General features: G+C 41.2%; 2 protein-coding genes across 2 annotated transcripts in view; both read right to left on the bottom strand.

Moving 5' to 3' along the window:
- Positions 1 to 6,108, bottom strand: part of ubash3bb (ubiquitin associated and SH3 domain containing Bb) — a 42,681-nt gene extending 36,573 nt beyond the window's left edge. The window contains exon 1 of the mRNA XM_084065516.1: positions 5,860 to 6,108. Within this exon, the coding sequence (XP_083921642.1) occupies positions 5,860 to 5,990 (131 nt within the window). The 5' untranslated portion in view covers positions 5,991 to 6,108. The remainder of the gene's footprint in view (positions 1 to 5,859) is intronic.
- Positions 6,109 to 7,496: 1,388 nt separating this feature from the next.
- On the bottom strand, positions 7,497 to 24,925 carry gkup (glucuronokinase with putative uridyl pyrophosphorylase). Its single transcript, XM_084064977.1, has 23 exons — positions 24,772 to 24,925; positions 22,683 to 22,789; positions 21,906 to 21,950; positions 20,318 to 20,471; positions 19,525 to 19,596; positions 18,650 to 18,738; positions 17,590 to 17,746; positions 17,345 to 17,422; positions 16,835 to 16,926; positions 15,188 to 15,293; positions 14,652 to 14,731; positions 14,345 to 14,413; positions 14,174 to 14,234; positions 13,898 to 13,914; positions 13,723 to 13,780; positions 13,494 to 13,586; positions 11,680 to 11,740; positions 11,333 to 11,446; positions 10,532 to 10,589; positions 9,962 to 10,030; positions 9,109 to 9,172; positions 8,809 to 8,880; positions 7,497 to 7,715 (listed from the first exon to the last, which is right to left on the bottom strand). Exons 1-23 carry the CDS (start codon positions 24,826 to 24,828, stop codon positions 7,617 to 7,619), a joined length of 1,872 nt encoding a protein of 623 aa, XP_083921103.1. The 5' UTR covers positions 24,829 to 24,925; the 3' UTR covers positions 7,497 to 7,616.
- Positions 24,926 to 26,176: the final 1,251 nt, after the last annotated feature.

The following is a 26,176-nucleotide window of genomic DNA, read 5'->3' as shown; positions in this document are numbered from 1 at the left end:
ATCAAAAAGAAAATTGCTGGATTCCTTAAATCATGACACAACTCCCCATATAGGCCATGCCCAAATCATGAATGCAATGTCCAATCTACCCCAAATTTGTATCACACGACACTGAGGGGCCTCTAAACAACACAGAGCCAAAAGCGATTTCACTTACACCCATAAAGGCCACCACAAATGCTACAAATGTCACTCTTGCATGAAAGGAGAATTTTGGACTAAGGTTTTCTTACCTTTTCTATGATGTTATGATATCTTAGGATGAATGGTACAGTAGATTTTATTTTTTTGGTTTGTTTTTGGTGAGATCTGACGTTCATAGTGACAGAACACTGTCCAAAAAAAAAAAAAAAACAGAAGTCTCGCTAGACGAGATTGAAATCTCGAGATTTCAATTTCGTCTAGCAAGACTTTTTTTTTTTTGCATAATGTTCTGTCACTATGAACATCTCACAAAAAAAAGCCCTGGCTGGATTAGCCCTGGCTAATCCAGCCAGGGCTAATTGACAATCCTAAAACCAATTTTCTAATTGACCATCCTAAGCTTTTGTGTTACAGAGTCGAGACAATCAATGTTACAATGCATTACAACTGTGAAAAGGATAGTATCTTCTGTGGCTACTAGAGCAGTTGTGAATGTAACAGTATCTACACAGGAAGCAGAGGGACATCCCCTCTAAATCTTTGGTTTGTCCTAGCCTGTTCTGTTCAACAGGTACTGATTCACTCTCATCTGCATAGCATAAGCATACACATATGCTCATGACGCCAAAGTCACTGCTTTATCGGGACAATGCATGCCCAATGATATGAGATGCAAGTGTTGAAGTGCAACTCATCTACAGTACATTTTAGAACATCATATTTTATTTGACTTATTCATATACCCTGTTCCTTTCTGTATCAGTTACGATTCATATATTCACATAATGTGACCTGTACTATACTGTATATTCTCTATACAAGCTTCAGTATTTGTTGAGTGATATTGCCTGGTGTCATCTTGTTCTCCAAGCTCGTTGCTTGAATACAGAGAAGTACTTATCACTCAACACCACCCTTAATAGAGGGATAAGCTTAAGACCTCAACTAAGGTTTACTAAATTCACAACAATTGGGAACAGTCAACTAGATGTTTTCAGCAGTATACATCATCAATTATAGTATAAATTCAGTCTGATTTCAGCCACAATAAAAAAAACTCTAAGCTACCATGTGGTGAATGTCGAACCACAACATGAATTCTAGTAGCACAGAGGAAACGGCTGATAGTTTCAGCCATAGAGAGCCAACTACTGTTCAGACTTAACAATGATGTCAGATAATGCCTCGTACTAATGAAACAGCCACAGTTAACACTGAAAAAGAATTGGAGATAATGGAGGGCTGTGAGAGACTCTCTCCTGGCTCTTTCTTTAGTTCTTTCTTTCTTCCTTACATGTGTCTGTCTTTTAATCATTCACACACAGTTAAAGCAATAGCCTGAATAAAAACAAATAGTAACTGTGAGTATGTAGATAGCGTTGGGGATCAATGGTTCCCGGGCCATAGTAATGGCTCATTACTATTATTATCCTCCTGCCTTTATTTTTATCAAAAGGGGGTCAAACGTATGCCCAATAATTGCCTATTATTGGGCATAACCCCCTTTTGAGGATCCTTGGAGACGCTGCTGTGCTTCTGTGCTGCTGTGCCAGAAGCGTTTCCCTTACAACGGCATAAAAATAAAAGCAGGAGGACTTTTTGGTAGATATCGACTCGTCGACCACCACTGGGTCAAAATAGTCGACTAGTAAAAATCTCTAGTCGTGAAAGCCCTAGTACAATGCCATTGACAATGGTATGAGATAAGGATTTCATTTTCACAACCATCAGACCTCATAGTATATTGCATATAGAGGAAGGAAACTCAAAGTGATAGAAAGTTACATAATGGCTTTTTCTTTTCTTGTTTGGTGGTTTAGAGTCAAATATCTGCAATGAACCACGTGGCTCATCTATGCACACCTCTTCTTGCCTCTGTTATAACTACTAGCCGGGGATGTGTGCAGTGAAAGTATTAACAGACTTTTTTTTGGCCCCAAGGACCCCTTCCAATATATTCATATGGTGGCGAGCCAATAGATCAGCATTATTGTTATTATTATAGTCCATACCAGGGGATGTGCGCACTGAAAATATTGGGCAGACTTTTAGTTATGTGTGATCCTACACAGTCGATGTCTGCCTGTCACTTACAACGCGCACGCACGCACGCACGCACGCACGCACGCACGCACACACACACACACACACACACACGCACACACAAGTTGTTGTGATGCACAGCATGTAGGCAGGTCGGACCCCCAGTGAATGCTTTGCGGGGGTCCACGGACCCGACGCTCTGCTCCATAGTGCGGGGATGTGCTCTCTCTCCCCACAACCATGAGAAGTTGATGTTTAAGCTGTTTGAGCAAATCCACAACCTGGATTCAATTCGATTTTGATATCCAAAGCGACCTCTCACTCTGAAAACACAGTGTGAGTGTACACGGCCCGTAAATTAAAGTCCTTTATAAGTTTAAGAGCGTTCTCTGTGTGTGCCGGACGGCAACAGTATGACAGAGTGGGTCCAAAGATTCCACACATGAGCAGTTTGATGATCATCCCATAGCTTAAAGGGCTATAACCATGGCAACGGCTGTAACCATGGCGACGATAGCTCCCATAGCCCGAATCTCCGGTGTTAACATAAAAACGCTATAAACAGCTTACATTTTGGGAAAGTGAAAATCAGGCATCGCTGTTTGGTGCATATGCTAATGGTCAATGCCCGTGTTAGCCTAGCTCCACCCCCTGAATCCTTTGCTTCGCATTCAGGGTCTGGTGACGCTGTCGAAGGCGGGTGTTTCTCGGTTGAAAATCTGTACGACGAATCGAGATCGGGATAATCCAGTATGAACCAATCGCGTTGGTTCATAGTGGAGTCCCACTTTGGCCACGCCCCCATCTCAGAAATCGGCTGCATTGAGAGGGCTTTCAGACTGAATAATGAAGTGAAACGAAATGAAAATTCAGGCTATGCCCGTGTGCAAATGCAGATCAATTGCTCCAGCCACTGAGGAGAACCGGGCAGAACAGGTTTTGGTGACAGGTTTTGGTACTCTTTTTTTTTTCTGAAGCACTTATAGAATGTGCCATGCAAATATAACATCATTCTAAAATTCTGTTGTTTATCATTAAAAAAAAGTGTATTACATTTTACTGTACTATATATGCTCCAAAAGAAATGGGTTTATTACCACCAAAATAAATTCGAGCCGGTTAATTCTTTCTCAGACCGCAAAACAAGACAAGACAGAGACCCCTGAACCAAAACAATGGATTGTGTGGAGTGTTGAATAAGAATAATCCTGTTAGAACAGAACCAGGCGACCTGAAGTCGGTCAGGATATTTAGTGGGTCAATGCTTTAGATAGAGAGAAAGAGAGTAGGTCAGAGAAATAGACAGTGAGAACACACACAGAGGGCTGTGGGCCAGTGGGGGTATTTCATGGGTTGTTGTCTGAAGAGCTTGCGGTCTCTCTAAGGAACTGTGTGCGGAGGGTTAGCCCGGGGGCGGGGGTGTATCTTTGCCCTGCTGTGTCCATTCAGCGAAACCACAGCAGACTTCCTCTGAGTGAACCACACACACACACACACACACACACACACACACACACACACACACACACACACACACACAACAACAACAAGCCTACCAACATGAAAGTTTCAACAACTTATGGCTACAAAAAAATCTATTTTGACATGACCTGCACAGAACCACTAAAAGGCCACTGGATGGCACTAAGACTGTATCCCATCTGCTGTCTACAGCACTGCTTCTCAAACTTTTTCATGTCAAGGACCCTCAAATTAATATGTATTTGGCCAAGGACCCCCATCTGAAAATATGTTGTGCCAGCAGGGACTCCACATACAAGACAAAAATATTCAAAATGATTGCAATACTTTTTCAAAAAAGCAGATCTTCAAGCTCACAGTGTGTCTCATCACGGTGCATAATGAGCTTGTATATCAGCGATCTAATTTTGCTGGGGACCCCCTGGAACCCCCTCAAGGACCCCTGGCATTCCTCAGACCCCACTTTGTGAACCACTGGTGTACAGTCCAGGCCTTCAGTGAGGCGTCTGTCACACACCAACAGTTGTGAACTCACTGTGCTGACCAGAGTCACACACAAGACAGTCCCCCATTCAGTGTGACTGGTGCTGATTACTGTGACAATACACACACACACACACACACACACACACACACACACACACACACACACACACACACACACACACACACACACACACACACACACACACACACACAAAGGGAGAGAGAGAGAGAGAGAGAGAGAGAGAGGGGGGGGGAGTGGAGATAGATATTGTAGAGAGGGAGAGATAAAGAGAGAGAGAGAGAGAGAGAGAGAGAGAGAGAGAGAGAGAGAGAGAGAGAGAGTTATGAAACTCATGCTGCCTCCTGACTCCAATTTTCCGATTCATCACCAGTTAAAGCAGTAGTATATGAAGCTCTCTTATCTTCTCAAGTTTTGCAGACAAGTCCAGACATTGTGCGACGGACTGCCAACATTCATAAATAATTCGGCTAAACTATAACAATTGCTCATTAAAATATACATAGTACAGTAGTACATAGTAGCGGCCGTTCCATAATAAAGACCCGTAAACCGTTATCTGCATCCGCAGGCAGCGTAATAACGTAGCCTACAAGCGTCAACGGGAAAAGGGATGCGTGGAGATTCTGCAAGCAAGACCATAGTAGCCTCCTGAAAAGAAGTCTTGTTTCCACTTAAAAAATATAACAAACAAAAGAAATATGTGGAGATTAATGGGGGGATTAGTCTGCCTTGGTCCCCATATAAAAGGAAAAAATAAGTAACATTTCCAAGGTGCAACATATAGGCTAAATTAGCCCATACAATTTGGTCAATGCTTATCCTATTTTGCAACACAAATGTTAAACATGACTATTCTCGGTATGCACGGGAGAGGTGTTCTAATCTGTGACTGTGGTAACCGGAAGACTCGTCCCAAAACACGCTCACCCCCAATTTTTTCGCGGTCCATCGGTTCTTCTATGCTGCTTGTATTTGTTTTACTGAGGATAAGGTTAGAAATAAATGTAGGGTTAGGGCCTAACCCTACATTTATTTCTAACCGCTAGGCATATCTTTACTGAGGTTAAGTTTAGGAATAAGGTTAGGTTTAGGCATAGTTTTACTGAGGTTACGTTTAGGAATAAGGTTAAATTTATGCAGTTTTGCTGAGGATATAAGGTTAGAAGAAATGAGGTTAGGTACCAGGCATAGTTTACTGAGGTTACGTTTAGGAATAAGGTTAGATTCAGGCAAAGTTTTACTGTCTGAGGATGAGGTTAGAAATAAGGTTCGGTTTAGGCATAGTTTACTGAGGTTACGAATATGAATAAAGTTAGGTTTTAGGCATAGTTTTACTGAGGTTACGTTTAGGAATAAGGTTATAGATTTAGGCATACTTTACTGAGATAACGTTTTAGGAACACCAGATGGGGTCGGGGACCGTTCCAAGGACCCCGGATTTGCCCCGGGGCTACTGTGTTTTTGGGCGAGCGTTTTGGTATTCGTTCTGATCTGTGACTGTGTGTAGTGCATTTAACCCGTTATAATGATGACAGTTATTTAGCTCATACAGTACAAGACTTATCTGATCTGAGCATGGCTATAACTGATGGACGCGGGTTCCTTAACAGTGTAAAATTGTTGGAATAATTCAAAATCCCCAAATGGGATGATGTCCTGTCGTTAGGTTATTCTGTACTCACGCCCTTGCTCTGGGGAAGCCCATTGATAAGAGGACGTCCAGACTGGATCCACATTTCACAGTAGTTCCCGGTCGGCTGTGCCTCAGTCTCCTCGGGATGATCTTACTGTAGAGGTCCTCCTTGGCTGCCATGGTTCACGGTTCCATTGATTTACGGAACAATTCATAGATGAGAGGAGATCAGTGTACAGTAATATCAGCCTACAGTACAGGAGACTCAACAACACACACACAGCGCAACGCAGCGCAGCGCGACGCAGCTGTGGCCAATACTGCTGCTAGTGTCCCCGCCCCCGAAAAGGAAACGTCAAATTATACATGCTCAGTATTTTTGTGTTCGTGTACGTGACGTGTACGCACCATTCGACCATTGAGAGGACCACAATAGCTGGGAGGGAAGTCAGGGAACTCGTCAAAAATCATCAAGATTTGTCTCTTGGTGACAAGTTTCAGATTTGTGGTATGGTGTAGGTATGGGCATAAGGTTTTCTAAAACCATCGCAAACGAGTTGGGCTCACCCCCTAGTGGTCCGTTTGCAATAATTCCAATATTAGATAGGTATAGGTATGGTTGAAACCCCAAATAATTTATCGTTTTTTTTCTCCAATGTGACTGAATCAGTAAAATTACAATCAGTTAATTATTTATTGCCAAATCCACAATCTTTATGATTTTTTTTGGTACACCATCTTGAATTTGGCAATAAAATCATTAACTGATGGTAATTGTACTGATTCAGTCACATTCCTTGAGCCCTGAAACCTAGGGTTAGACAAAAAAAAAACACCTATCCTGGTTGAGTAATGAAAGAGATTTTAAGCTCCCAGCAGCCACCAAGGACACCATCTTGAAAATGATGCCCTTCCAGATTTTACATTTCCCTACATTTTTAGTATGCTATTTAATCCATTGTATAAATTATTAGGGGTTTCAAGTTCAACCATATAGGCTACTGACTAATCTAATCTAATATTGGAAACGGGCCACTAGGGGGCGGCGAGCCCAACTCGTTTGCGATGGTTTTTGACACCATACCACACACCATACCAAAAATCAGAAACTTGTCACCAAGAGCCAAATCGGAACAAGTTCCCTTCCAGCTACAATGTGATCACTCAAGGATAGACATTTTAAGAAAGAGAGAGAGAGAGAGAGAGAGAGAGAGAGAGAGAGAGAGAGAGAGAGAGAGAGAGAGAGAGAGAGAGAGAGAGAGAGAGAGAGAGAGAGAGAGATTTATGGAAAGTGAGGACATTAGATGTCTCACTCACACCACCAAGGGGCTATTTATGGTCAATTTAGAATTAGAGCCACAGCCACATAAAATAATAAAATCTCTCTGAGTGTACAAATTGCTCTGAGTTTAACAAGGATAAAGGAACACTTAATTAACAGCAATAATACAGTAGCCAATGGACATTTACAGATGGTCCCCACAAACAAACCTGCATGTTTGAATGTGTATTTGCATATGCATGCATCTGGAAGTAGATGTGTTGAATTATGGTGAGTGTTTCATTGTGAAACGATGACATGAGACAAAAACACATAAAAACGACACTGTACAGTACACTGCCTTTATTCTGCATAGAAATCACATTCAATCTAAAAAACACCATTACATTCCACATTCATTCAACCCTTACACAATTAACACAGTGTCTGTGTTGATTTTAATTGATGATATGTCATATATTATAGATTATAAACATATTGTTCACGTCATCTATCACTATATCCCAGATCTCTGGCAGATTGATTCAACTGTGATGATGAGGTGAAGTGCTGGCAGATGGATTATATGGAACAATCATACAGAACACATAGCCTGCCTCTTGGAAAGCCTGTCTCATCGCCACCTAGTGGATAAAGTATTAGAATCACAATCAGAAAGAGTTACTTGGCAGTCTGGCAGACCATGCAGAGTAAGGTCAAACATACAAGGAATTTGACTTGGTCGGTTGCTCTCACACAAAGTAATACATTAAAATTAGAACTACAAATCTAATCTGATTCTAGTGAGTTCTATGTACAATGATTCTACTATAATGGCATATACGTATAAGTGCCCTGCTACACAGCCAAGGTGGATGGTGTCTTTAAAGTAGCCAATCAGAAGCAAAATATACACGCACATCAAACAGATTAAATATACAGCATGGTTTGGGTAATCCCACAATGGTTGGTTGTCCATCCAACCAGGAAGTTTGAGACAGGTGGAACGGCGACATACTAAAGCCTATACAACTTGTGCTATAACCACGCCCCCCTTCTGTGGCCAACGCGGAAGTGCCTCTGGCCACAATAACCGCGAGGCACCACCGAGCGAGCTAAAGCGAGCGAGTTGCCGCGCCGAACATTGCGAAGTTCGCTTGGGCCGACTCAGCGCCGTTCGAGTTATGTACCGATAGGGACAATATAGTTAATCATGTTTTGGTGAGAGCGTTTGCCCCAACTGCCACTCAAAGTGGCTACTGACCAATCACAGCGCGTCCTTGCACAAGTGGTATAGGTTTTGGGATGACGCGGTGGAACGCAGACACCACCAGGAGAATGTAATTAACTTCCTGGTCAGAATGGAAAACAGTCCTGGGGATTATAGTTAAGTGACTCGGCACTGTCACACAATTCACACACAAACAGTATAACACAGCACAATATTCCAGTGTTACTAAAGGGCTCATGAATCAGCGACATTTTGAAACTGATTTGAGAACTATTTGTTCAGAGCTGACATGGCAACAATATCTAAACTAAAAGTCTAAATTATTTATTAGATAGCTACAGTAGAGTCTTGGCTTTCTGGATTCTAGTTTTGGAAGAGAATATTCATAAATAATGTCTGAGCTAACAGGAACACATAGGGCAGCTCTCTGTTGCTGGCCAATGTAATGGTTAATTTCTACACAGTCATACGATAGAGTATGAATCAGGGTACCGTGGCTTACTTACCAGTTTAGTTTGGTCCAGACACAATCCCACGACTGCCCCACCACTGCCTGGCAGCTTCACAGCCGAACCAAACTGCAGAAAGGAGAAATAGCCTTAGAAAATTGGAACAAAAACCTTTGAATATATTTTTGATATATTTTGCACTTTCAAAAACATCATAGTTATTAAAACATTTTGAAACGTTTAACTACATATAATTTATTTCCTGTATGGGATTATGTATGCTGTTAGACATTCAAGAACTGTACTGTACTGAAGCAGTACTGTAAAAGACAGTAAGATCTCAGACAAATGACCAACCTGCATGGCCAATTGTACCATCTTGAGGTTCCCAGGACCTAGGCAATCGTCTGTGTAGACAGACCTGTAAACACAATCGTAACACAAACAGTACATTTGTCTGTTAGTTTAACCACTTAAACCCTATGTATATGATTGGACTGGATCCCCTTCCTGTTTTCGCACTACACTAATTCAGTCAGACACTTTCATTAGAATGAAACATAAAATACAATCCTGCAATGATATTGCATTCTGTTTGGCGGTGTGACTGCTCCTCTGATACTACAGATTATCTGCGCAAGCATGACACAGAATCTGAGATCACTATCCCCCTGAAGCAGAGCATAAGATACAGAGTTATTGCATGAACATAACATTGAACACTTCAAGGGCATAAGTTAAGATACATAGATATAACATCATACAATCCACAGAAACATACATTTAACTTAGAGAAGACATAGATGGCACAAAGAGGAGGCTGGGGAGGTGGAGGGAGTTTGATCACTGACAGGCTGCAAAACAGTGCTGTGACAAATGCTGAGAATGAAATATGAAAAGTGAACAGTGTTCTGGTTAAAAAAAACTGCCTTGAATGAACCAATAGGGTGTATGTGTTGATGAAGGGAGTCTGAGAGAGCTGAGCCTGGAGAACCACCATGGGTGTACTGTATGTATGTACTGTATGAACTTGTTAGCAGATGAGAATGAAGGGAGCTAGTGAGGCTGAGTGTGGAGAAATACCTGATTGTTGTGCCTGCCTGAACTATCGCAATGCTCGCTCAATATATTTTCACTGTATGTTCACCCCCGAATAGGGACGCTAAGGTTCAAGTGGTTGCAGCAGCTGCACACTCAAAAGGTTGCTTACCTCCGCAGTTCAAAGTTCTGGTCCATCAGCTGGGCTAGCCTGTTCCAGTCTCTGGCCTGCAGAGCTGCCCTGTAGAGCCAGGACACCAAAGAAACAAGAGGAGATGCTTCATTCCTCGTTGTATTTTAATGTTATTGTGCGCAGCAATGCGTGGCAGGCCTGTCTGTCTGTTTGTTTCGTAGAAAGATAATGGGAACAGATGGGCAGATTTTCGCTAAACATAATAGGATAGAATGATAGGCTGCCCTGAAGAAATGATTGACTTTCAGGTTTACAAGTTCAAAGATGAAGGTCACAATTTAGAGGCATAGAACTAGAAATGTTGATGCAGGATTTTCAGCCCCAGGTGCGTTTGTTTAATTTGTTTAAAAATACATGTCAGAAAGCTAAAAGGGAGACATAGGAGTGGCACATGCAAGAAGCAATCCTATTGCAGCATGGGGGTCTGGATATGTTGGTATTAACCACTTGTCTATGAATGTACACCACAGTATTTTCACTTATGTGTAGTGACATTTTGTGGATAAACAAAATAGCACAGAACAGATCCAAACAGCTCGCAGAACCAACCTGGCGTTATCGGTGAGCTCAGCAAATGACTTCATGGCTTCAACCACCAGAGGCTCCCCTGACCAAGAGAGGTTAAGATACAAGTAGTTAAACAGACACAAACAAATTGCTGGCTCCATATGAAAGCAGCTAGCCATGTAAGACTGAAAGAGATCCAGTTAAGTATAGTTATGTCATTTCACATAACTGAAATCTGATGTGTTCATCACAAAGACACATCTCCAAAATAAATATTTTCATAGCACAGGGTGTCTGCACTACTACGTATGTGCCTGCCTTGAGTAGTTTGGGGTTCAGTGCCTTGCTCAATGGCATTTCAGCATTGATATGTGTTTTCATCTCAGCTGAAATGCACATAGTAAAATCCTGTGTTATTTCATTCATTTTAAACTCCACGTGTGTTTTACAGAGTAAATGTATTTTACTCTGTATGTTCCTGAGTATGTCAAGCAGTAAACTTTTGCACACCTACAAGACAACAGATGCATAAGAAAATGTAATTTATAAAAAATAAAATAATTTAATGACAAGCCGTTATCAATTAAACTTTTTGTCATTGCTCAGCCTTTCAGTGTCCTGCAACCCACTTTTGGGTCACAGAATGTTTTGGCAGTGTCACAGACAGAAATCCTGACTTTGTGGTTGATGTGTGACTTGGAAAACAAAGACAAATGAAAGTAATTAGCAAGCAAACAGGCACCAGGCAAGCAGCAGCAGATAGAATGCATGTGGCCTTGATTGTCCTGCTAGCAGGAAACAAGGCCAATGTGTCTGTGAACCAGGTGAACAGATGAAGTGTACCACTGAGCCAGCGCTGCCGGACATTGCTGTGAATGCGTCCGGAGTCACTGGGGTCACTCAGATACGCTAACCAGAATGGAGGAAGACTCGTCATGTCCATGTCTATGTACTCTCCTGAGGATATTGGAGAAACACACAAAGGAAAAAAATAAACACTCATGGTATCATCATTTCACAGGTTTAAGAATATTCATTGTATTTCTGATGTGAAACAGGATGTGAGATGAGTGAAAGGAGGGCGGTGATGTGCTGAGACAAGCCCACACACTACCACCACAGAGAGGTGTGATGTGTGAGGGAGAATGTTTTGCAGGTTGGTGGGCTGTTCAGCTGTACAGCAGCATTACCATAGCCCCTTTCATCCATTAGCTGCTTGCTGAAATCCATGTAGACCAAACCTTGATACACCTGTAAAGAGCAGAGCAGTAATGACTTTCTGTCATCATCAACAAGAGAACAATGCAAATCAGAGAGAAGATCATAGATTAGTATGCATACAGGTAGATAGTAGATCACTATCTATACTATATTTGCATATGTGTGTATGTGGAAGTAGATGTCTTGGTCTGTAGAGGTTAAGTAGCTCAGCAGTCAGCACTGTCACACCACACAGCTTGTGTCTTGGGTGGACTCTTGATCAAACTGCGCATGTGTCGTTGCCAGGTTTCGCGAGAGAAACAAGCAGCAAGGTCTATGAAAACAAGGCCAAACGAAACGAACCCTACAAGCAACGAGGTCTATGAAAAGAAGGCCAAACGAAGCGCCTTCACACATATACCTTGCCTCTTGGAAAACAGCCGATCTACAAGCTCACAGCGCGTCCCCACACCCACCTGCACTTTCACAACCAACGCCAAAACACAATACCACCAATATTGGCCCTAAAGCGCTTACAATATGCCTACAAGGCAACTTAGCCTGCTTCAACACCATAGACCCCGCCCACTCTCTCAGTGCAGTTACTGTGGAAAGTGGAAACACAGCAGACTTTTTTCGCACACACACGCGCTGTACGATCTCTGTGTGTGTGTGTGTGTGTGTGTGTGTGTGTGTGTTTGCTTGCGACGGGACCCGGGGCGAGGGGGGTGGGGGGGGGTGGGGATGACGAGTAACATGCCTACGCCATTCTCCGTGCTGATATATATATATATATATATATATATATATATATATATATATATATATATATATCCGCCCGTGGGGAGGGGTGACCGCGGGCCGGGGGGTGCCGCGACGGGACCCACGGGGATGAGGAGGGGGGGGGGGGGCGCCACGACGGGACGCGCGCGGGGGAGAAACCGCGCGACAGGACGTGCATTAACCCCAAGTTTGCAACTACTTTCGCCTGCGCCCTTCACCGGGTATGGTCTAGTACAGTATAACATAGCACAATGTTCCAGTGTTATTAAAGGGCTCATGTAAGCAGATAGCAGATCTAGATCATAGATAGCATAGGAGTAGATCATAGATAGTGTAGAAGTAGATCATAGATAATTATAGAAGTAAATCATAGACAATAGCAGTTTCCTGATATAGACTGCAAAACTGCAAGTGCCATCAACATATGAACCTATGGCCCGGGCGGCTGGCATAGCCGTCTGGGCACCTAGGCTGGTAATCCGAGTCCCGACGACCTTTGCTGCGTGTCACCCCCTGGTGACACGCTTGTGCACTATAGACAGTGTATAGAGTGCAAACCACACACAGAGAGGACTTGTCCTGTCATGCTGGTCCCTTTAGTTTGTATTGCTTTCATAGACTGACTGATCAGCTGATTGCCGTGTTTTGTCTGCATGCTTTAACTAGTACTTATTATCGTTATTATCATTATGTGAATGAAATTCCTGGGCTGATGTGTGTTCACATGCCGTCCCTGTAGAAATATAATTGACAACCTTTATCATAACATTTTCCACCATTGTCACATGCCTTTTCATGAAAGCGCACCCCCACAAAACATTGTCATCACATGCCCCACCCACACAGAAAGACGGAGGGGGGGAGGGAAGGGGATTTGTGCTCCACTGAGCACACCTCTCTAGTTTTACATCAGATAGATGATAGAATTAGGTTAGGATAGGTTTGAATAGATACTATGTACAGTAAGTGGTCACTGGTGAACACCACAACACAACACCACACATAGTTTAAGGTTGCTGACCTGCACAACTCGGTCCTGTAGGCCCGCTGTGATGAACAGCTCATCTGTCTCCACGTTAAGGATGAAGTTGGCTCTGATCGGTTTAGGGAGGTCCTAGAACATGTCAACATATATAACATGACAATAACAGATGAATGTGATTGGTTTAGATTTTGTTGTTCTAGAATGCTCCAGAGACAAAAACACACATGCATAAATAGAACTTGGGGAACTAGTCTAACATCCTCACACTGTCTGTGATGTTGTAGAATTTCATAAGACACTTTAGGGTAGCTGACACGATGGCACTGCAAAGGAAGATTTAAAAACGAAATGATTAACTTGAAATAGTCTTTAATATGTAGCTTCAAAAACCCAAGCCTTGGTTAATCTAGGCAAGTTACAAAGTCAACAGGATTCTTTACCTGCTTCCAGCAAGGCCCTGCAGCGAAACAGAGAGAAAAACACAGAGATTCAAACAATTGATGATTAGAGAAAAGTACTTGTAACAATGACCAGTGAAAAGTATAATAAATGATAATAATATTAATATAACAGTAATTACAGGACAAGTCCTCTGTGTGTGGCATATTTACAAAAGCCTCTTTCATGTATATTTACAAAAGTCTCTTTCATACAATTACTGAATCTTTAATTTCTTCATTGGGCTATAATCTGTGTTGATCTTCTCAGATCCTCACCACTTGTCTAGGAATGTTGGTGTCGTACTTGAGCGTGAAGTTCTGCTTCGTCAAAGTAATACTGAGACAGAGGAAATTGTATTTTACTTAGATTACAAATGCTGACAATGAGAAATATCAAACTCCTGGCCAGTATTTATTCATGTTAGAGCCAAGTGTCATCACTCCTACCCTTGTTTGAAGCAAAACTGATAGAACTTTTTACAGGTAGCCTGAAGCAATCTCAGACCTCCCAGGTACCTGAAATAGATTTACATTGATTTATAATACATTAAAGTACATTATTGGAATAGACTTGGTTTCTGGTAGGCTTCACTCTCTGTTCACCAGCACCATGACCACACCAGTTACTGCACCCTTTCTTCACTGTTGCACCACACAAAAAGCAACCCATTCCTTAGGTTAAGTTGTACATTTCAAGTAAAGGAGTGAAGAAACAGAGGCACCATGGTGGTACATCAGTACATTGTGTACACACCCTTCCTTGCGGCTGATGAAGAACAGATCTTGCAGGCTTCCAAACTCTGTGGGGTCGTTGAGTGGGTGAGGCAGTAGAACCTGGAACACATAGACATCCATTATGTTTACAGAATATAATATCTCATAATGTCTCTCTTTCTTTACATTATATCTCATAACCGGTTTGTGTGTCACTGCTCTGTACATATGAGGACCAAATGTCCTCACAAGAATAGAAATATAAGTAAGTCCTTCCAGTTGTAGTACATTATGCTAAAATAATTAGTATTCACATTCTGCAGTACAATGAAGATTATGTTAAAGTTATGACAGATAGGATGAATGAATGTAGTCAATTAAAGGTGCTTAGAATAGTATGTCTGTGTGTGTGTGTGTGTGTGTGTGTGTGTGTGTGTGTGTGTGTGTGTGTGTGTGTGTGTGTGTGTGTGTGTGTGTGTGTGTGTGTGTGTGTGTGTGTGTGTGTGTGTGTGTGTGTGTGTGTGTGTGTGTGTGTGTGTGTGTGTGTGTGTGTGCGCGTGCGTGTGTGCGTGTTACCAGAGTTTGGCTCTCCACCAGGGTAACTTCAGCCCAGAAGTTGCAGATGGACATAGCGATGGTTTTTCCATTGAATCCATCAGAGGGGTTTCCCATGAGTCCCACCCTGTGAAGAACCCAGAGACCATATCAGCATTGACATGTTGAAAACACATTGATAATAGTGTGTGGGGGCTGGATATTTGAACAGACTGCACCAGTTTCCAGAGGTGCAGTGGAGAACCAAAAATCCAAGCCAAAAATCCAATGCACTGCCCCACCATGCTGTTGACTGGGCTCCCCTGCGTGCCAGTTCGACAGACAAAATAGTAAATATTCTTTTTTTTTCTCCTAATTGGATTGCAAAAATCCACAGCATTCTTTAGCATAAGTGTGCCAGTGAGCCAAAATGTCTCGAGACTCAAGATACAATTATTATGTCTGGTAAGGTGAGAACAGACCGGTAGTGACCTAGTTTGTCTCAATTCTCGGGCAGGTGAAATGAGGATCCTGTTTTACCCATTCTCTTCCTTGCTGGTGGGCTCCAAAGGAGCACATGGTAAGGTGTTTGGCACCAGTTTGGATGTGTGAGGTGACGGAGCTACGTTTCCTGTTGTACAGCAGAAGACCGCCTTAGGAACCCAGACCTGATCTTCTGTCATGCATTGTATTATGGAAGTTTTCCAGACTTTAAACGGAGGGGCTGTATGTAATGGACACGGTGATAGCCCGGTGAATTTACATTCAGCGAGTGGACATGTTGATGGCGTGTCTATTTTCGATGAGTGGAGCCTCCCCTCCTCCTGAGCCGTTTGGAGAGAGAGATACAGTATTTAACTGAAATCCAGTTTCATTCTTCTTTTTATTAGTTTAGTTGGAAATATTCACTGATTGAACTTCCATGAAATGGCTCATAAGTGAAACAAAACACAAAGTCTCTTTATCAATTGTAGACAACGAGTTACACGTGCACTTGTCTGTACATAGAGACCAATGTTATTTTTCCAGCTCAGAGGACGCTCGTTTTGATGAAAAGTAGGTTGTAGCTCGTTGTCTACTTTAGGCCTACTATGGTAGGAAAGATTGTTTGTGTTTTGTATGGGTGCATCAGACCGCATGTCAAGCAATTCAATGTCATGTTCTGTGGAAGGATGTAAAAAAAAAAAAAAAAAAGTTATTGCATTTGATCCTCTTATCTTACTCACGCTGTTATATTTAAGTGGGAGTAGCTAATGTGTGCGTCTACTACCCAGACACCGCCCCTCACCTTATCAAACGGGCTATTTACCTTCATGTGTGAATGCATCTGAAATGGACATTCTCTTGTTGCTACGTGTGTGAAAGGCCAACAGCGGACAATGTCCCGACCTGATTCCCCGGACATTTTCCAGTGTTCAAATGAGAAAGCAGTACTGCCAGTATAAAGACTAGAATATTTCCATTATTTAAACCAGTATATTTTCAGCATATAGTCTAGAATATTTCCAGTATATAGACTAGGATATTTTCTGAATATTGACCAGTATATTTCCAGTAAATGCAGTATATAGACCAGTATTTTACCAGTGTATAATAGACCAGTAGATTTCCGGTATATAGACCAATAGATTTCCATCATGCTGTATGAATGTTCCCTGTACATGTTGTGTGGATGACTGGATGTGTTACCTGGCGTATGATCGACATATGATTGGATTAGCAGGATTGTTCTGCTGCTTGGCAGAGTAATGAGTGAGCCATTTGGTGTAGTCTGAGAGACCCTGCCAGGGCGACACAAAACAACCAGAAGTTAAAAGTCAAATAACTGGTAACACAGTGTCTGTCTGTCTGTCTGTCTGTCTGTCTGTCCTGCTTAAGTGCACTTGAGCAAGACACTGTCTCCAAATACTGTAGATGAATAGGGGATAGAGGGATGGAAAATGTAATTTCCGCTCAGATCAATACAAATAAAATCCTGAATAATCTGTACACGTGTCCTAGATTTATGCTTTTGCAAATAATTGTCCAATTCCAACTCCACTCCACTGCACATAGACCTATTTCCATTTCATTTCATTGCTTACAAATGGAAAATGTCATGGTTCTGAAAGCATTGAAACATAAATGGCAAAGCACGGTGTAGAAACCTCATGCTATTTGTAGTAGTAACTCTTCTAAAACAAGAGTAAAGGTACTGACCACTTGCCCAATGAGTTGGAAACCTGTAGGTAACTTCATCCCAAACACCTCCAGCTGCCTCTCATTTATAAGCCATTCCTGGACAGACAGGAAACACAGGAAGTCAATTATTAGTAGTATTTTTTTATTAATAGTCATTATTACTGTAAGGTGAAGTGGAGTACATGTTATATGTTCACTGGTCATATGACCTCATATGGGGGGTAGAAAGTGTATTGAATGGGGGAAATGTTCTGTTTACAAACCCAGAATCGGCCAAAGCTCCTGTCTTTGGCTTGCGGCTGCAGAGCCAGGAACTCCGAGATGTATGGTAATGTGCTGCTACGGAGACAGTAGAACACCACACTGGCCAATCTGGATGCTGTCACGCCCTCCTTGGGCTTCTCCAGGAAGCGAGTTACCCTGATACAAAAACAAAAGAAAACTGACCGAATGTGACTACAATGCAAAGTGCAATTTACACAGCATCACCTATGATCCAACATTTTAGCAAATTTTAAACTTGCATACTGCACGTATAATATCATATACCAGGCAAGCCGTCTGAACCTTCATTTATACAGTACCTTACGACGTTATCGCGTGCCGACACGAGACACAAGCTCTCAACGCATCGCAACACAAACGCACTGTGAGCTTGTAGATTGGCCATCAGGCTTTAACCTTTCTACTGTAGCCAAACCTACATTTGACCAAATGAACTCTCTAAAACTGTATATTTGTCTCTTTCCAACTGACACTGGGAAACTAATGCATACAATTACAACAGCAAGCTTGAATATTGGGGCAACTGCATGCTGTACAGAATGCTGCTTCAAGGATTTTGACTGGAACCAGTGAGCAAGCTTACATCACTCTTGTTTAAAGGCCTAGAACTCCCCCCCATTATATAGCTATCTATATTTATCTGCATCAGTATCTATATTTTTCTATATCAAAACAGATTTCATGATGAATTGTATTTTGTTCTTTTACTTTTAATGCAATCTCCAGTTTTTACTAATCTTATTTATTAGTATGTCCTTACTTTAAATGTTTTTTTTTTAACAAAGAACTTAAAATGTTTAATTGTTTGTTTTTACTGTAACCTGTATGACATTTTATGCACCTCATAAAATAATGGCTGACTGATGGAGGGGAAGGGAACTGGTTGGAATAACGCGTTCCTTCCACGCACCATGTCCTACCAGGGAAACTCCCCCGTCAGGTGACAAGAAGGTCAGTTGGCTCTCCTGCATTGAAGGAGGCATGAGCTCAAAGGTCTGATAAGTTAATTGATAAGACCAGTGTGTTAATTGTTCGGACCTGTGTGTGTTGGGGCAGACCTCCACAATCCCCCTGGAGCTGCTCTTCTCTCCTTCCTCAAGCTCATAGTAGATGGCCACTTCTCCAGGCTACAGAGCACACAACAACACACCATTTAGACAGTAAGATCCTCAGCGTTATTTTTACTCTGAGTGTACAAATAAGGGTTGATTTGGTTAGATTTGAACCATCTCAGACTTACAAATGGATAACCCTTTGAACTTTACAGTGCATCTATCCATACAGCAAATGGAAATCAATAATACAAAAATGTAAAAATGTAAAAAAGAAAATTCTGTAAATGTATTTCTAGGATCCAAAACATCCTGGAATTGGTTGTTTAGAGATGAAGGTCTATGACGCTTTGAATGATTTAGGGCCAAAATACATGTCTGATCTTGTACAATACAGTGAACCATCCAGATCTCTCAGGTCATCTGGGAAAGGTCTACTTTCTGTCCCTAAAACCAAAAATAAACATGGGGAAGCAGTATTTTGACCACCTAAAACTTGTAGAGCGTGTGCCATATGACCATGTGGTGTGCAGTGCAGAGTGGGAATTCGGACCAGCGGTTTCCTAGAAGCAAAGAAACGTGAATGTCTGTATCTATCTTTCTGCAGCTCTGAGGACATGCCAAATCCCGCGTATTTGGGATGGGTTGGCCAGCCGAACCCGTCGGCTTCACAGATTGGCCAGGTGACGTGGTGATTTGATTTCGGAACAGTCGAATTTTGGTAGAAAATCTTCCTCTAATTTTACACACATGTTCAGTTTTCTGCTATATTGTTTCTATCATGTTCATTCATTTGTCCTGTACTGCACAATGTATACAAGTTTGACAAAATACACAGAACAAACAAAATGACAATTCTACCTTTGACCTGAAGAAGCGTATGACTTGAGCGATGTCAAAGTTGTGGTCTGCACAAAGCATGTCTCCTGCAATCTGCTCACCAACACAATACAACACAACACATTGTCATAATGCAAAACAACATAACACTGTCATAACACAATACAACATAACATAACACACTGTCAAACACAATACCATAACATAACACTATCACAAACACAACACCATCATAAACACAACATTTAACATTACAACACCATTACAACATAATATCACAAAACAACACCATCACAACACTAAACATCGCTGTCGGGCAGAAAGACTCCATATTTTCCACAGATAAATGTCCTACTTCTTGCCTAAATCTATTTTCCCTATTTTAGAATTGTGTTTAAAAGTGAAAGTGGTTATGTGTGTCTGTGGGTTTTTACAAATATTGAACCACTGAAAAGTATTGACAAGAGCTTGTGACTAAATAATAACTACATTGGATCCACTGGAACATAAGTTCTTTTTTTCCATTTGCTGAAAAGTAACGGAAGGTTTCCGCCCGACAGCAACATAATTATTACAACACAACACCATCATACTGTATACATACGGTAGACACTCATGGAATACACACACCGATGCCTTGTTCAGTTACACTGAACAGAGTTGTTCAGCTAACAGCCATGTGACATCATCCTCCCAAAACAAAATGTGAGAGAGAGAGAGAGAGAGAGAGAGAGAGAGAGAGAGAGAGAGAAAGAGAGAGAAAGAGAGAGAGAGGCACAGAGAACCTCAGAGCCATAGAGACAGCAGACCGTACCACCATGATGTCATCCTGCAGCTTGCGGCTGCGGATGGCCAGCTCCAGGTCAGCCACGCCCCCCAGGCGGTCGTCCAGCGTGGTGCTGCCGTCGTTCACCACGTTCTCCACTGGGAAGTCGTTGGCTGTCGCCCAGCGCTCATAGTGCTTATACCTGCAACAATAACACAGCATCATCTCTAAGACACTGTTTGGGTCCAAGGACCGTAACCGGAAGACTCGCCCCAAAACAGAGTCGCCCCCCATTTTTTTTCGCGGACCGCTCGCCCCCAGCGGTTCTCGTACTCTTGTATTCATTTTACTGAGGTTAAGGTTAGGAATACGTTTAGGGGTTAGGCACAGTTTTGACTGAGATTAAGGTTAGGGTTTTAGGATCTTTTAGGAATACCTGGTGGCGACCGTTCCGATGTCGCCGCATTTGCCCCAGGGCGAGCATTCTTGTATTCCTGAGGACCACAGAGGGTCAAATAGACCCTTACGGGTCTGTAATTCTGAGAGTTAAATAAAATACAGTGTAGATTGGGGTTCCAGTATGGTAGTAGTTCAGTGATTCTCAACATTTCGAATTTTAAGGACACCGAGTTTTATATGCATTAGGCCACGGACCCCCATTTGATACAAATTTGTATCTCTGGGACCCCAATCTACACTGTAAAATCCTCAGTGGCAATTTAACTAAAATTGTACAAATGGAACCAAATGGTCCTGTAAGGCATTTATACACTCTCAGTTACAGACCTCTTAAGGGTCCATTTGGACCCTTGGTTCAGACGGGTTGAGGTGCCTTTGAGCAAGACACACCACACCAACAAGCTCCTGTGGTTCGGGTCAAACCCCCATGTGGAGGGGAGCCAGAGAACAGAGAATATGCAAAGAAAGGCCCTTCCCTCTGTGTGGAGTTTGCTTGTTCTCCCCGTGTTTCCTAGGGTAGTTAATACCCTCACAAAAACATGTAGTAATCCTGGTCACTATACTGCCTCCCCCTGGTCAGCCGGGGCGCCTGATGGAGGGGAAGGGAACTGGTTGGAATAACGTGTTCCTTCCACGTGCTACGTCCAACCAGGGAAACTCCCTCCTGTCATGTGACAAGAAGGTCAGTTGGCTCTCATGCACTGAAGGAAGAATGAGCTCGGCCGTGGCCTCCCTAGGCTGGTGGGGGGAGTGTAGTGCCCAGGATCACTTAGCAAATTGGCACCGGGTGAAAAAAGGGTTACAAAATCGCGGGATAAAAATTATATATCAAAAAAAAAAGAAAGGCCCTTCCACCATCAGTGACAGCTGAATATCGCTGTGGCTGTCAGGCACAAACCTTGTATCTCCAAATTTGAAAATGTTATGTTTTTTCATCAATGCCCTACTTCGCCATACATGAGTGTCAAGCAAAAGTAGTAAAAATTGCCGATCTACAACCTCACAATGCGTCACTATGCGAGGCGCATTGTGAGCTTGTAGATCGGCAATTTTTCACTATTTCTGAACAATTCCTTTCCAACCGAAAAGGAACGGTTTTGGACATAATGAGATTTCAGCGACGATATATCATGGATTGTTTGTAAATAATGTGAGATTAATGAGCAGTTCCACTCACTTGTCTGCATTCGTGACCAGATAGACATCAGTGAACAGCTGACGCCTGGAGAGAAATGTGAGAGCCGTACAGTACAGTACAGTATTTAGTTTATTTGTTAGGATCCCCATTAGCTGTGCCCTACAGCACAGCTAGTCTTCCTGGGGTCCACATATAAAAACAATACATACATTTAAAAACATAAAGAAAACAAGAAAAGAACATTTACATTGTAGTCCTATACGTAAATAATCATTTTATGTAGACAAATAAAAATGCATTAACAATAGTAGTGCATAAAATCTACACAGTGACATCCTGCAAATATATTCCCAGGTATTTCTATCAATTTGGTCATTAGCAGTGGCAAGGAATTCCATGTTTTCGTTGCTCTGTATTCTACTGAGTGCTTCAAGAAATTAGTGTTTGCCTTAGAAAGTGAAAACCGGCCTTGTGTTGCCTGTCTAGTGGCATATGTACTGTATATGACTCTAAATTGTGTTTCAGCTGACTGTACCAAAAATGATGGGAGTTTTGGATTGTAAAACCTTCCATGTTGGAAGTAGCAGTGCAGCAGTCATTTTGTCTTCAACTTTTAGCCATTCTAAATGGAAGTGCAGGGGGTTGATGTTAGTTCTATATGGACATGAGAATTCAGTCGAATTCAACCTCTGCAACAAGACGGAGTTGGGCAGAAATTGCACCAAAATGCAATATGCTATAAGCATGAAGCATCTTTCAAGCACATGAAAAAAAAAAGGCTTAGTACAACAACCTGTACTCGCCACTTGAACGTACGTATTGACGGTTTCCCACCAAAAGTCCAGTATCTTCTTGCCTCCTACCCCAGGAAGCAGGGCCTTAGGGACCCCGGCCAAGTGGCCGTACAGGCCCGTGTCATCGTTCTGTGAGAGAAGAGAGTGGCGTGACCTTAAAACAAAAATGGCTGCGCTTCACCATACTGTTATTACATGTAATTAAAACGAATAATGGTATTGTGTGGCCACTGGAGTTGAGGGACCACTAGCCTTGCATCACATTTGTGTATCTATGAATGTCAGAATAAAATAAATCTATGACAGTCTTGATCCAAGGCTAAGGGACCACCTACCTCCACAGAGATGCACTAAATACACGTTTTATACATACACACACCGTTTTGAACGGTCTGCCACGTTACTTTTTAGTTCTTTCTTTTTACAAAACTTTACACTGGTATTATAATAATAATAATAAGTCTTTTTTTTTTTTTTCAAAACTCGTCCAAACTCGTCCTTGGCAGGCTGGGCCATAGCAGAATTTGACGAATTAATTTGTCCTTGGCAGTTAATGAGTTACAACAACAACAACAACAACAACAGAAAAAACATTACATAACCATATAGTTGTACTTTGTACTCTGACAACATTAGTAGAAGATATTAATGTGGGGTTGTACTTTCTCTATATTATAGAGAAAGTACAACCCCACATTAATAGCATATTCGCCGGTGTGTAAGGTAGGGTTGGTATTATATATATGTTATAGAGTCTATAACATATATATAATACCAACCCTACCTTACACACCGGCGAATATGCGAATATACTCAAAATTCAGACACGTTCCGAATAATTAAAAGACGCTTTTTTCGCTCTGCGAAACTGGTGTGGAAGCTTGCATTGACTTTATAAGGTTAAAAAAAAAAACGTATTATTCGAATGAAAAAAATCGCCCCGGTGTGTAAGGACCTTAATAATGACGCTTGTTTGCAATATCTGATATCAAATGGCATATTAACGACATAATGCTAGAGACAGGTTTGGTCAATTATGTGCACCTTGCCATAACTCTGGGACATGGACAGTGTACAATGATGATCTGGTGAATATTCAAGGTAGTTATGAACTGTAACCAGTGGTGGAAGTACTATATTTCTTTACTTAAAGGTAGGGTAAGTGATATTTATTGGTTAAAACAAAAAGGTTTTGTTAAAATGTTAAAGCACTATATTCTGATACTACTCATTACTATAGAGTGTTTGTTGAACAGGGGTCTCTCTGTCTCTCCAGCTCTTTGATAGACAGAAAATACATTTTCAGGTAGGTGACACCATTTCAGGAGAGATCAGGAGAGAGTACCCATTTATTAGCTTCATTTTTTATAGTGTTCCAGTTCCAATTTTGCCTGCTCATTTCTTTGTCATCACTTCCAATTTCGCTTGTTTAATCTGTATCCTGTCTGAGTTCTCTGTCCTGATTCGATAACATTGGTATCCTGACCTGAAAATGCATTTTCTGATTAATAAAGAGCTGGAGAGACATGGAGACTCCTGTTACTGAACAAACACTCTATAGCAATGATTACTATCAGAATATAAAGCTATTTAACACTTATTTTAACAAAATAAAATCACTTACCCTACCTTTAAGTAAAAGTATCAATACTGCGATGCAGAAACACTCTGTTACAAGTAAAAGTCCAGTAATCAAAATGTAATTAATAAAAGTACAAAAGAATTGTATTGGCATCAAAATACACTTAAAGCACCAAAAGCAAAGGTACTCATTAAGCAAGGTATTATGTATTTGGTAAAATATTTTGAAAATAGACAAAGTTTAAATAGGGTTGAAGTGGATAATGTTTTGTAATAATACAAATCTACATCTATCTGCCTCTGAGGTGTAGTGGAGTGGAAGTAAAAGTATTGAAAATTGGAAATACTCAAGTAAAGTAAAAGTACCTCAAAATTGTACTTATGTATAGAGTACTTGAGTAAATGTACTTAATTACTTTACACCAGTGGAAGTGTAACAATAACAAACCTCAAGTGCTCTAACGTTAACACCACTATGCTCTATAATATGTGAGCTTTGCACCCAACCTGAACCACCGTCCATAACGTACCTTTATTTGGGCTTCCAAAAGGGTGCCGTGGCCGGCCACCACTAATATACAGATCATTGATCAGGACCTCAGAGCTGAGAGCTGCTTACAGTGTGTTTACTTGTATCTTGTAGGTCTTGTATCTTCTGGACACGAAATACGGAATGAAAAGACTTCACTCTAGTCTCTAGTGACGTCAAGAAAGCCAATGCCCCCTTTTCTTAAAGGGCCAGTGTGTCCTTCATGCTCAGTGGTGGGAAAAGTACTTTTTTTTACTTAAGTAAAAGTATCATAGTAAAAGTCCGGAATTAAAAATGTACTTGAGTAAAAGTACAAGTATTGGTATAAAATGTACTTAAAAGTACCAAAAGTTGAAAGGACTCATTATGCAGAATGTCCCATTTCAGATTTCACATGCTCACAATGCTTGTAGATCGGCTATTTTCAAGAGCTGAAGTGGTTAATGTATGTTTTGTAATAATAATCTAAATCTACAAAATAACTAGAAACTAAAGTTTTCAAATAATTGTAGTGGAGTAAAAGTACAACATTTGCCTCTGAGAGTGGAGTAGAACTAAAAGTACTGAAAATTGGAAAAACTCCAGTAAAGTAAAATAAAATCCTCAAAAGTGTAATTAAGTACAGTACTTGAGTGTACTTAGTTACTTTACACCACTGTTGATGATAATGGATGTTATAATAATGTAACACTGTCGAGACCCAGGCTGTTTCGCTCATTTTTATTATTATTAATTTTAAAAAGACATACATAGGCTACATACAATGCAATGCTTAGAAACTCATTCTCAATTGGTTAGTTTGTTAGTTACATTGTTGCAATGCAATTGTACATTGTCTCCAGTGAGCTTAATGGAAAGAAATACAAAGCAAAATAGTTAACCATTGATGAATTGTATCATATATCATCTGCTCAATCTGACGAAAAGTCTGAGAAAAAAATATTTTGGAGACTTCAACATGAGTGCGTTTGATAATTAAGTAAAAAACACAGAATTGAAAAGTTTAAGAAAAATATAAACAAATTAAAAAAAATGACATGACATGTTTTCATATGTTAAGAGCTTATTCAATGTTGATGGAACAATCATAACATTTTTGTTGAAGGAGGCATTCAGAAAGGGCTTCTCAAGAAAACACGTATTTTTTCAGCAGTGTCTTCATAAAACATAAAAAGATCTAACAGTATTTGAATACTTCCAAATATTTTAGAGCAAAGTAGCAAAGTAGCTGAATGTGAGTTCAAAGGGAATATACATTTGCTGAACTTACTATTCAATGAATATTCAAAGACCTGCGCTGTTTCATGCACAATCTATTACATAGGTGACCTGCTGTACCAAATCAGTCAGATGTCACCGAGTTATAAAAGCTTCTGAATGACCAACATCATTTTTGACCTCCATAT

Source organism: Gymnoscopelus microlampas, assembly GCF_963454915.1.
Source record: "Gymnoscopelus microlampas genome assembly, chromosome: 8".
NCBI classification, from domain to species: domain Eukaryota; kingdom Metazoa; phylum Chordata; class Actinopteri; order Myctophiformes; family Myctophidae; genus Gymnoscopelus; species Gymnoscopelus microlampas.
The sequence above is the reverse complement of the archived record's forward strand: the minus strand, read 5'-3'. Positions and strand labels throughout refer to the sequence as shown.

What these genes read in the sequence shown, in the direction of transcription:
- gkup (XM_084064977.1), bottom strand. Translation starts at nt 24,828, where the DNA reads ATGATCTGTATATTAGTGGTGGCCGGCCACGGCACCCTTTTGGAAGCC. An exon ending in GTCTGCCCCAACACACACAG is followed by an intron (nt 17,747 to 18,649) that starts GTCCGAACAATT and finishes TTTTTGTATCAG; the next exon opens with GGTAACTCGCTTCCTGGAGA. An exon ending in GGAGCTTTGGCCGATTCTGG is followed by an intron (nt 17,423 to 17,589) that starts GTTTGTAAACAG and finishes CTGTCTGTCCAG; the next exon opens with GAATGGCTTATAAATGAGAG.